Source organism: Rhinocladiella mackenziei (assembly GCF_000835555.1).
Source record: "Rhinocladiella mackenziei CBS 650.93 unplaced genomic scaffold supercont1.6, whole genome shotgun sequence".
Classification (NCBI taxonomy): Eukaryota; Fungi; Ascomycota; class Eurotiomycetes; order Chaetothyriales; family Herpotrichiellaceae; genus Rhinocladiella; species Rhinocladiella mackenziei.
This window is the reverse complement of record NW_013550599.1, coordinates 2,658,435-2,670,259: the sequence shown is the minus strand read 5'-3', so window position 1 is coordinate 2,670,259 and position 11,825 is coordinate 2,658,435. Positions and strand designations below refer to the sequence as shown.

Genomic DNA, 11,825 nt, shown 5'->3' with positions numbered 1-11,825 from the left:
GCTCTGACGACGGCACTATACGGCTATGGGACGTCAGCACCGGGAAATGTCTACAGACGTTCAAGGGCCATGAATACTCGGTCAATTCAGTGGTGTTCTCCTCCGACGGGCGGCAGCTGGCCTCGGGCTCTTTGGACTGCACTGTACGACTATGGGACGTCAGCACCGGGAAGTGTCTACAGAGGCTCGAGGGCTACACTAAAAACGTCTCCTTTAGTCCTGATAGCTCGAATCTTATAACAGATTCAGGGACTTTAGGTGTAAAACAAACTCTACAGTCCGGCCATGCCCAATGGATAGGATGTGGTATAGACAGTAAAAGGACATGGATTACTTGGGATAGTAGTAATTTACTATGGGTCCCGCCAGAATATCGACCGGTGGCATCTACAGTCAAAGGAAATTTCATTGGGATCGGGTGCCAATCAGGGGTGGTTTATATTCTTAACTTCCGAGCGGATGTGTTATGTAAAGATTAATGATGAAACTCTTTATTTTCTAATACCTTTAGTGAGAGAAGGTTTGAAGCACCTGTTTCTTATGTATAATGGCGTTCCCACACAAAGCATGGTGTTGAACAATTGATGGCCTACAGTATTGTTCACGACTAACAGGGTTATTTTGCAACATTCGCTCACCAGACCGTATCACCATTGACAGGCAACAGTGATGACGTACACTCGTAAGATATAGATATAGACAGGCTCACTGCCGCCCTCTGACCGAATTCGATCAGAGCATTCTTTCAATGAAGAGAAGTTTGACATATCATCTTGGGAGAAAAGCGGGCTATCTAAATATCACCCCCGGGACATGGTCCATGGATCGGATCCGATGGCTCGTGATATTCCATCGGATCCAATCCGTGAACCATGTCGATATCGAGGCTCACCCGTGAACGCTATCTCGAGTTTGATCATTAGGGCTTGTCTAGGTGGTCTACAGACTGGATCCGATCCATAGACCATCTCGATATCGATTTCTATCGAGTAGGTGCCCCCGGCCACATGGTCCACGGATTGGATCCGATGGCGGTGCGGCAAGGGGAGCACAGGGGCAGGGTGAAGAAGTCTCTTCATCTTTTGGTTGTCCGAAGTTTTCCCGGAGATATGTGCGTCTATGAATTGGAGTTATATAAAATTGTCCAGCTTAAGCTACTCACGAGAAATTGCCACTCCATGACCGAAAGGCCTCTTTGACAACATCTTCAGCACTGCTTTGTTCTCCCAGATAATGTAGAATTGGCCAAATGACCCCTCCAGCACCCGGATCGTTGGCTACTACCCTCCAAACGTCCATCGTTCTATGCGAGCGATTCGCCTCGTCGCTGGCTCCAAATGCCTCTGTTGAGTTGCCTCCAACGAACCCTGCCTCGCCATCTCCGCTCGTTCTTCTGAACGCCGCGGTGACAGCATTGAGATCGCAGGTGACAAAGCTGTCCCTGTTAGCCATCACCACGCCCTTCACACCGAGCGCCGTCACGACCTGTCTCCTCCCGCTTAATGAATCGATCCTCACGTCTTTGGTGACGGCGGCCCTTCTTACGACACCCGAACAGTTCTCTCCTTCGTTCTCTTCGGAATGTCGCTCTCTTGTTGCTGCAGCACTTCGAGATATGCCAACCCTGTTGCGACTTGTGGAGATACGAAGTCAGGCGGAGGAGCCGCAGTCAGCAGTCCTGGAATCGGAGAAAAAAGCGTTCACAGAGGCGACTGGACGCGTGTGGGATGATTGTGACAAGTTGACCCCCCTGGCAAATGAAGGTGTACCGGGCTATGTGGTCCGCCAGTCAAAACAATGGCTCGAGCTGATGAAGGATGCCGTCAAGGAGTTGGAAGAGTGGGACCCGGAGGAAGTTGTTGACGACGAGGACCTGTTTGGTGATGCTCTCAGTGATGATGATACCGAGCACGAGTCCAACGAGAAGACTGAACCGAATGATCGAGCGGCCATCTCGGCTGGGGTCAAGGAACAGGCGCTCAAAGTCTTGAACCGCATTCCCCAAAGCATTCACGTCGTCATCAAGCAAAGACTGGAGAAAATGGATGCCGCTGCCCAGACGTCTTCCAGCCATCATGCTCAGCTTGACACCTTGCTGAAACGGAATCGGCATATTTCGGAGCTCATTGACGAATCCGCCGAAGGCATGTATTTGGGAGATCTCGAGCTGTGTCTCAAGAAGGCGGGCGAGGCTCGTGCTCTTACCATTGAAGTTGTCGAATCCGTCATGCAACCCATGTCGCCGACAAATTCCGCCGCCGAAGCAAAGGAAAACAAGTACGTCAAACGGGCACTGGAATGGATCCAACAAGTCGATCCGGGCGGCTACGAACGAACGGCGACATCGAAAACTACGGCAACCGGTGGTGACTCATGAAGTTCTCTCTATGGAACCTTCTGGACATTCGAACTCTCAGGCCGACCCAGCCTGGTCTAATTTCCAGGTCCCTTTTTCGATCCGCAAGGCGCGTTGGACCCATATGACCGTGATCAGTATCCAGATTCCCACCCACACTGATGGGGCTCCCCAACCCACTCCGTAGGCAACATCATCGCTGCACAGATAGATTACCACGATCAAACCTGCACCGACGAGAATGGCCGGGATGGACCAAAACCACAGCAGTTGCATCAACAGAGCTCTGAATCGTGGTGATACATTATATCTTGCTAGCGCTGCTTGTCGATATTTCTTCCCCCCTTTGCCGTCGACAGCGCACACGTCTTCCATCAAGCAAAATGTAAGTGGAGGACAAATGGAATTTTTTACGTGTGAGCTGAGTCGGAAGTACATCAACCTCCAGCCATGCTGAGCGGCCCAGCCATTCATGACAAACATGACACCGAGGTTGATCATACCAACCGGCATGGGAAGCGACAAAGCTTTGACGGAAGGGTAATGAGGGATGCTGAATATGATCAAAATAATCGTCATGACCGTGAATGGAATCATCATCACATATTGGGTGCTGTCAAACCCCCAAAATCGGGGACTGCCGAACAATGGTCGATATTCGTCGGTCGGTCGGATCAGTCGCCAGCCTCGAATACCGAATTCGTATCCGCTAACAAAGCCGAACAAGCTTGTGATGATGGCGAAATAGATTCCTTTTCCACGGTCAAAATGCGGTGCCATTCCATGGACCCCATCAACCTCGAGACAACTTACCTGACCTCATGTTGGTACCTTTGCTCAGCCCATAGTAAAGACTGATGGGAATGAAGCAACATTCTGCGAGCGCCAATAAGGCGAAGATTGATAATGAAAGCTTGTGATCTCGGAGGTTGAATGGCAAGGCAGGCGGTTCATCCAATTTCTCTCGTCCATCTCGTTGTGTCATCGAGTTAGATCTCTCAATGCTAGCCTCAGCTTCGAGAGGAGTGATTGTCGAGCCGTCGCCATTTCCCGGAGCTGCTTCTAAATTTTTCTCGCCACCAGCGACTGAGATATTCTGAGACATTGTCCCGGGCGTAGCATGTTCACCGTCGTGCTTTTCCGCCATTTCGGTTAGGTGGAGACGAAAACGAGTGTCTTCAACGTCCAAGCGGCATGTTATGTGCTATAGGGAATGTGTCGACCGGAAATAATTCATTTTGAAGTCAGCAAAAATATCTATGATGCAAGCTACCCAGGTTCCACAAAGGATCTCAAATCTTGGACGACGCAAATGCCGAGTTCTGGACCGTCTTGGTTTGATGGCGCAGCATGCTGGGCGTGTCAATATCAGGTATAGTTCACGCCATGATCGGGATGGAACACTTATCTGGACGAAATTCCGTTGCCGACTTATCGCTCCAACTCATCCTGATAATCTTAGCGCCTAGAATGCGTGCGTTGCCTGTGCTCAACAGCCCACCGCACTAGGTATATTTTCGTTCGTCGCCATACGCAAGTTTTCTGCTGAACCTTCTAAACTCCGTCTTCAGATGATCAACATCTAATTGTTGGTTACGCGCATATCGATGCAAAAAGGGTTGTCTTGCGAATTCGGTGCCGCGTCGAGACAAGCCAGGGATATCGCGAGGCTGCGTGTTCGCTGATTGGGAGCCAGGAGCCTGACTTCTCCCACCTGACACGAGGCGGAGAAATAGTTGAGCCGTCCTCGTCCACACTTCCCCATTGGGCTTGATGTAGCGGCCGTACTCTTCATGTCAGAAAATCAAGACAAGACTCATTTTGTTCGAAAGTGTCTGGATACGGCAAAAATCGACTTTCTTGTTAAATCAAGCGCATGCTATCAGCAGATCTCGTGGGCTGCAGAAACAGGATGCTAGGAAGCAACAAAGGACCTTGTTTGGGATTCGATTGATGGTCGCAATCCGAGACTAATTCTGGATCCAAGGCGAACCTCCGTCAATTTCCAACAAAGGTTTGAGCAATCATCTATCCCCAGACCTCGGCGCCGTCGTCGTGATCATTTCTTCGTGAAATGAACAAATATTACACCACTCTCCGAGTCTTTCCATTTTCGACTTCATAAACCCAACCACTAATGGCCACGCTGTCTGGGATGAGTTTGGTATCTTGAAGGTACTCCACATCATCCTCAACAGCCCGCTCCAGATCTGGAAATGGGAGAAAATCTAATCCTCGAGCGTTGAGCTCGGCAACTGCATCTGACCTGTCATTCGTGAGTGAAACATTTCGTAGAACCCTTCCAAGGTTAGTCAGTACCCCAGATTCTTTTCGACTATGCCATAGGCATCTTCATTCTTGAAAGTCAGCATCCCGCATCCCGTGTGCTTGACAAGGACTATTTCCTGAGTGCCGAGGAGCTGCTCGGAAATAATAATGCTGCGCAATGCGTCGCGGCCAGAGGCACCCGCCTGTGATGAGGTGTTAGCATCGAACCTCCGTCCCCGCTTTTTCCCAGATTGTAACGACGAGAAGATCCTTTTCCTCACGTTTCGGATGACATGGGCATCGCCTAATTCGATCCCAAATGCTTGGGCCGGGTCAATTCGAGCATCCATGCATGTTACAACAAGATATTTCCTTGCTGGTGGAAGTGCAAGATGCCCTTTAGTGAAGGATGATGAATATTTCTCCGATGCGTTCTCGATATTCTTCTGGATCGCGGACATGTTGAAGAAGATCTGATTCTCTCACTCGATCGTTTACGCAGAGATGATGTTGGATACGCAAATTCGCTTTGTCACCTCAGATCCGATGGGGTAACACCAAAATTCTGGAAATCAGGTCGTCAGATCCTGTCTACCATCTACCGCTCCAGGAGGGGTAATATACCCCAGAGCCATCATCTTTCAACCCGACATCCCGGTGTTGTCGATTGCGTGCTTGCACATTGCCAGTTACGCGATGCTCAAGAGCTCGTTAATCGAGAACTCAGTACTCAACCGATTGGAGGATTGTTCTGCGGGGAAATTGACTAGACCTACCCAGTTCCCTTCGTTACAACAAATTCATCCAAAGTCGCAATCCAGATTTTGTCTAATCAAGCAGCTCTACTGTCACATCACCCTGTCTATTTCAGTTCTCTCTCTAGGCCCTAAATGTGCGTTACGATCACGATTTCCAGACCAATGCTCCTTGGGAGATTATACGTACAGGCCCACCTTCGAATTGCAACTGAAACGGAAGCGGCCTATTGTACTTCTTTCCTTTGGATCCCAATTCACTCTCAACGGTTACCGTGCTCAAGAGAATCGATCTTGTAGCAGACTTGGTAGATGAGGGTTTTTATTGAACTGCTGCCAATGTTTCTTGAATCTCTGAGACTTGAGGGCAACGAAATTGTTCTCGTTTTGCATACTACTATTTTGGCCCTCGAGGGTCTTACGGGACTTGTCTTTCGCGATATTTCCCAAGGACTTCTGTTCAATTGCATCACGCCCACTCAACACACCTTATTCCCGTGGAGATATCTTTGAACTGGGACATGGAGAAATCCCTATTGAATGAATCAAGAAATCTGCTGTTGCATGATTCAATCCGTCAACAATTCTCCAGCACTGATATCTCTCACTGATATCTCTCTATCGCAAAATTCCTTTTCTTCTCCCCCCCGCCTTCGTCAAAGTCAAGGTCTTCGAGAGTTCCTATCGTTTCCAAGCGAGAAACGACATAGAATTTATTGAATTCCGTCGCAATCGCTCCGTTAGGAATCTAAATGTGTGAATGGGAAGAAAAAGGGAAAACGATAAAGAACAAAGTTGGAGAGGGAGTTGAATCATCCCAACACCGAGACCATCCTGTGTGACATCTTGTCTCTGGTCAGGTTGGAAAGGTATAGATATCTATTATTGTATTCATATTTGTATCCGGCAAGGCTGCTACTCAGGCGCCATGTTCCCATCACGCTAGAAAGTGACCGGAATTTCGACGCTTTCGCGGACGTGAAATAATCAGCTAGGTCATCAGTCATCAAAGCTGTGATTCAATTCAATGTTGCGGACTTTTGCTGGGCTAGATCTGCCATCTTTGCTGCGCCTTCAAAGAGGAAAGATAGAGAATACGGCAGCGGAATTGTAACTTGATATAACTGGTGATATGAGCATCAGACTGGAAAAGATAGAAAGAACAAACTCCATTCATCGGCGAAAATCTACCGTGCCAGCTGAATCTCAGACATTCCTCGCTGCTGCATCAACATGACCTTCGCCGTGGCCGTGGCTAGCAGTAGCGCGATTCGTAGTAGTCGTAGCATGATGAGAATGTCTCGAATGGATGGAAATCTGATCTTCCGTTCTAGCCTTGAACCCGCCTTCCGTCTTATCCTCCCCCTTTTCCGGCCAGAGAATCTGCTTCGTAATCACCGCTCTGATCATGAATCCCACGACAAGAAACCACACCAACACCAGCAAGCAGGTCATGACACAGCCGATAATGCGTATGGCGTCGACGTCAAAGGCCTCTGCGATCGCGAACGTTGCCGTCGTCAATGCTGTCTGCGGGAAAATGAAGCTGAACCACGTCATGGCGAACGGCATATGATGGTTTTCGCGCAGGCAGTCGATATTCGACAGCAAAGAGACAAAAAAGAACCACCATGCCAACCCCCACAGCCAGAGGGACATCCAGTTGGCAACGAGTCGCAAGATCTGTGTGGCAAGTACGCCGGGGACATCCATGAACGTGGCGGTGGGAGCCCAGGCGATGACCCGCTGCAAGTTGCGGGCCATGCCTACGGTGCCGGAGACAGTGAAGGCGGAGGGACCCACGGAGACGAACATGCCGGGCCTCAACGGTTCGGCGGGCAACTTCTGCGTCATCAGCCGGTAGACGAAGGCGGAGTAGATGGTCAAGGAGACCAGGAAGCCGATGCCCTGTATGGTAAAGCCACCGACAAGCACGCGGATTGCTTGGTTAGAGGTCAGGACTTGTGAGGAAAGGTTTGCTGCGTGCGGGCCGATAATCAGGAGCGGATAAGCGGGAAAGATCCAGATGGGGGTCATACGCGCGATGGTGAAAGATTGTGTGGACCACAGGATCAAGTAGATGATGATGCTCAGAATAACGGCTAGAGCGGCGTCGAACCAGAACAGAATCAGCACGGCGCGGTTCAGCCAGGCGCCGACCCGCCCAAATCCGTATTCGACGATGTTGATGAGGATGGTGCCGAAGGAGACGGCGAAGGCGGGGACGAATAGTGATTCGGTGGGGTGGGTGAAGCTGGCGCGGAACGTCCAGGGGTACAGAGTGAAGCGGGTGATCAGCATGGCCCAGATGATGAGATAGAAGAGGATGTTCATGAGGAAGAAAATGATGCCGATGATACGCAGGCCGTCGAAGCGGTAGGGGACTGTTTGGGTCGGTGGTTAGAACCAAAAAGAAACTCGGAAGGGAGGAGACTGGTTACCGGTATGAATGACATTGGCGATTCCTCCTGTCGCCATGGTAAGAGTGAACCAAGCCCATGTGACGTGCTTCATCCTCTGTTTCCAAGTCAAATGCTTCGGTTTGTCGTCGAATGTGTCTTCGTCGAGATTCGGTCCCTTTTCATCTTGCTGATCCGGTTGAGGCATTATCGGTCTTTGCGACCCTTCGTTTCGTCTGCTTGAAGGATATTCATACTCCACGTATGCCTGCACCTTGGACCGATTGGCAGGATGTTCTAGATCTTCGATGGTGGGCGTCCGCCAGCCATCTTGACTGTGCGACGCTCTCGCTCCAGCTTCCATGTAATCCTCCTGATAGAGCGGTTGGACGGTACGAGGGAGAAGCATCATGGATTTATAGTGTTGAGGGGGAACGGGAGGAGTTGAACGTTTCTCTGAAAGCATAGTGAGTGAACCCTCTCTTCCGGGTTGTACTGATTATATCATATTCATGGAGCTTCGGTAAACACGAGTTTGTCGTGTGCTTCATCCAGGGTTCGTGGAGGTTCGACGGCACGAACACCGTCCATGATCTGGTCAACAATCCATGGATAAGGGGAGACTGCAACAACCCAAAAGATCGGTAGAGACGGAAGAGAACCAGAAGGTCTCCATCTTGGAGGTGAAGCACTGCTTATGCTATCGTTCCTCCGGTCTGGTCGTGGTCAACTGTGAAAGAAAAGAGTAAATGACGACGGTGGGGATTTGTATGCAAATTGCCGTGTTTCCGTCTTTAGCGAGCAAGATTTACCGGCAGTTGGTTGGATAGTATGGTGTCAGATCCTTGTTTTCGGGTCCACATCACGGACAGCACGGGAATGAGACGGGGAGGCGATTACGCTATCCTAAGATATCGGGTTAATAAGTGAGATATGTATTGAACTTGTCCAAAAATTGACAAAATTGCACGCTGACAGTGTGTTGGGGTAAGGGGGAATCCCGTCGAATTAATTGTTTCAGAGCTGACAAGCCTGCTTATAGCGCATGGTCTAGGGGTATGATTTTCGCTTCGCATCATCCAATGTGATTTGTGAAAGGTCCGGGGTTCAAATCCCCGTACGTCCACATTGTCCATTTCGGTTCCTTTTTTGGCGTTCCGGGGGCCAGTGAATTTTTTATTTAATTTTTTTTGGGTTGAAGAAAAGGTGGAATAGGAGAATGTGATTGGTAGATCCGAGTGTCCCGAGGTGGCAAAGCCGGGAACTAAATCCATCACAAGCCGTGAAGAGAGAATGGATCGGAACAGACCGAGAAAAAGACGAGGTCGGAAAGAACCGAGGGAAATAAAAAGACATGAGGAGGTGACCGGGTGAGGCATCTGGAATACGTGCTGTGTCAGAGATATCTGCAATGACAAAGACAAAAAAGAAAAATCGATCCATGTCCTAATACACCAATGTCGAATTGCGAAACGGTATGTTGTGCATTTGCTGAATTGAGTACAAAAATCTGCTAAATGGGCGACCCTGGGTGACCAATCAACCATTTCGACCGCCGAAGCCAACTGGGGGCTTAGATACCAAGGGAAAACTCCACACCCACGTCGATGTCTCTCGCCATCTTGACAATCTTGGAAAAATCTACAGCCTTTACTGCGGCTTCTTGGAGATCCGTAATAGAAAAGATCTTGAGTCCCGAGTTGTTGACCTGTTGTCCCCAGATTAACGACATCGATAGAACCGGGGGAAGAAAGAAAGGGAAGGTTCACTCACCAACTCAGCGGCCTTTTCCATATTGGTGCCTTGCAATCGACACACAATGGGCAACCTCAAGTTCATCTGTTGTACCACGTTGATCAATCCTTGAGCAATGGCGTCACATCGGACGATACCACCGAAGATGTTGACAAAAATTGCCGTCACTTTGGGATCGTTGGTGATCAAATCAAATGCCGACTTGATGGCCTCGGGGGTTGCGCCCCCACCGACATCCAAGAAGTTGGCCGGTGCACCGCCGTTCAATTTGATAATGTCCATCGTCGCCATGGCCAGACCAGCCCCGTTGACGAGACAGCCAATGTCCCCGTCGAGTTTGATGAAGTTGAGACCGTACCTAGGAATCCGGTCAGCATGGGATTGGCGATGCAGAGACCCATCACACATACTCTGCAGCCTTGACTTCGTCGGGATCTTCCTGGGAGGTGTCTCTCCAACTGAAGATTTCCTTCTGTCGGAACTCGGCGTTATCGTCGAAGCCCAACTTGGCATCCATGGCCAACACTTGATGATCGCTGGTCTCACTCAGAGGGTTGATTTCGATCTGAGTGGCGTCCTTTTCGATGAAGACCTGGTACAATTTCTGGATGGTATTCTTGGCATCTTCAATGCATTGTTCACTGAAACCCAGATCGGTCGCAATATTCCTCGCAATCTCATCGGTTACGCCCACGTTGATGTCAATGGTGGTGGTGATGATGGCATCAGGCGTCTCTTTGGCCACGGTCTCAATGTCCATGCCACCTTGGGAGGAAGCGACTATGACGGGGGATTGTGTAGAACGGTCCATGAGAATGGCCAGGTAGAATTCTCGACGGGCAAATTTACGTTCGCAGATGTAGACAGAGTTGCAGATCCGGCCTCGAGCCCCGGTTTGTTTGGTGATGAGCTTGTGTCCGATCATTTGACCCGCAAACATCTTCGCTTCCGTAGGACTATCTGAGTGTCAGCGACAACAGGTCTCGGTGGTGAGGTTCCACATACGAGTAGATCACTCGGACGCCACCTTTCAGCCCATTGTCGAAAGTTCCTTTGCCTCGGCCACCGGCGAGCACCTGTGCTTTGATGACCATATCATCTCCGTCTGAGAAAAATCAGCCTGGTCCAATATCTCTTTGCTATCATAGTTCTGGCTCATACCAATCTTCGTCGCAATCGCCTCGGCCTCTTCTGGAGTTTGGGCGACCTCCCCATTGGGCACGCCGACACCGTACTGCCGTTCGTTAGAGGTGTCATAGTCGAATCAAAGTCACAATCGCATCGTACCGATTTGAGGAGTCTGGCCGACAGGTATTCGTGAATGCTAAGGTTCCTCCTTTGTTGGATTGAACTCCGCGAAGGGGTATCCTTTGATCTGCAGTTAGTCGACGAGATCTGGGATGTTTCGACCGTTGCACTCAACTCTGACAGCCTTCAAAGTCGGGCCCAAGCTGCGGCGGCCCAATCTGAACATCGTGTCCACGAGATAAATGAGAGTGAATCGTGGACAGAAGGGAGATGGATATTGAACCGACAAGAGATATTGCGGTCCCTATTTGACACAAGCAGCTTCTCAGGTTCGCAAGCCACGGAACGCTCAGAGCCAAACGCACGGAGCAATTGTAACCGAATGGGAGAATCCACGCCTATTCGACCGTGCCGCTTTAAACATCCTCCGCACCCTTTTGTAGGTTAGGTCGTCCTCATACAATCGCACCCTACACCAAAGATTTCTGCTTCAAAGTCGCAATGAGCGGATTTGTCGTGACGTGACTGAGACAGCTTTATTGGTAGCTTTGACACGGAACCAGTCTTCCCTCTCTGTGGTGGTCTTGATTCTCTCTGACCTGCACTTAGAAGTCCTCAAAGCCACGATGTCTTCAAGATCGTCCCTACCTGGTGCTGTTTGGCGATATGGGCAACTTTGCATCTCACAAGGACGACTCTCTTTCCTTCTTAACCTTACAGCTCAACAAGTTCCGTGCTGTGCTCCTCGTCCCTGGAGCCCATCGCTGGATGTTCATACGATCGAGCCGAGTCATGCTGTGAGACAGAATTATCCGGAGAGGCGTGTTTCACGAGTGACAAAGCCAAAGTTTGGGCGTTTGGACATACTCATTACAATTGCGATTTTACGGTTGAGCAGGAGGGTTGATGCTGGACCGTGGAGGCTGCTTGCGAATTAGAAGGATATGACTTTACTCGGGCTGAGGATTTTGACGGGAAGAAGACTGTTGAGGTTTGAGCGAAAGGTAGCTGATATGATATACACACGGAATATGCGGAATCGCG

At 49.9% G+C, this 11,825-nt stretch overlaps 5 protein-coding genes and 1 non-coding gene across 6 annotated transcripts in view; 2 read left to right on the top strand and 4 right to left on the bottom strand.

Moving 5' to 3' along the window:
• Window positions 1-2,377, top strand: part of Z518_08743 (uncharacterized protein) — a gene marked incomplete at both ends in the record, with an annotated part of 6,540 nt that extends 4,163 nt beyond the window's left edge. The window contains 2 exons of the mRNA XM_013414482.1: window positions 924-1,111; window positions 1,240-2,377. Of these exons, the coding sequence (XP_013269936.1) occupies window positions 924-1,111; window positions 1,240-2,377 (1,326 nt within the window). The remainder of the gene's footprint in view (window positions 1-923; window positions 1,112-1,239) is intronic.
• A 36-nt stretch (window positions 2,378-2,413) lies between these two features.
• Window positions 2,414-3,503, bottom strand: Z518_08742 (uncharacterized protein; the record flags this gene model as incomplete). Its single annotated transcript, XM_013414481.1, has 2 exons — window positions 2,414-3,108; window positions 3,170-3,503. The coding sequence occupies 2 exons, from the start codon at window positions 3,501-3,503 to the stop codon at window positions 2,414-2,416; spliced, it is 1,029 nt and encodes a 342-aa protein (XP_013269935.1).
• A 938-nt stretch (window positions 3,504-4,441) lies between these two features.
• On the bottom strand, window positions 4,442-5,085 carry Z518_08741 (uncharacterized protein; the record flags this gene model as incomplete). Its single annotated transcript, XM_013414480.1, has 3 exons — window positions 4,442-4,622; window positions 4,676-4,827; window positions 4,906-5,085. 3 exons carry the CDS (start codon window positions 5,083-5,085, stop codon window positions 4,442-4,444), a joined length of 513 nt encoding a protein of 170 aa, XP_013269934.1.
• A 1,500-nt stretch (window positions 5,086-6,585) lies between these two features.
• On the bottom strand, window positions 6,586-8,244 carry Z518_08740 (uncharacterized protein; the record flags this gene model as incomplete). Its single annotated transcript, XM_013414479.1, has 2 exons — window positions 6,586-7,763; window positions 7,821-8,244. 2 exons carry the CDS (start codon window positions 8,242-8,244, stop codon window positions 6,586-6,588), a joined length of 1,602 nt encoding a protein of 533 aa, XP_013269933.1.
• A 573-nt stretch (window positions 8,245-8,817) lies between these two features.
• On the top strand, window positions 8,818-8,904 carry Z518_08739. The gene has a single exon. It is a non-coding gene; the product is annotated as a tRNA-Ala (tRNA).
• A 447-nt stretch (window positions 8,905-9,351) lies between these two features.
• Window positions 9,352-11,007, bottom strand: Z518_08738 (uncharacterized protein; the record flags this gene model as incomplete). The annotated part of the gene is made up of 7 exons (XM_013414478.1): window positions 9,352-9,486; window positions 9,552-9,891; window positions 9,944-10,489; window positions 10,539-10,638; window positions 10,695-10,767; window positions 10,821-10,901; window positions 10,957-11,007. 7 exons carry the CDS (start codon window positions 11,005-11,007, stop codon window positions 9,352-9,354), a joined length of 1,326 nt encoding a protein of 441 aa, XP_013269932.1.
• Window positions 11,008-11,825: the final 818 nt, after the last annotated feature.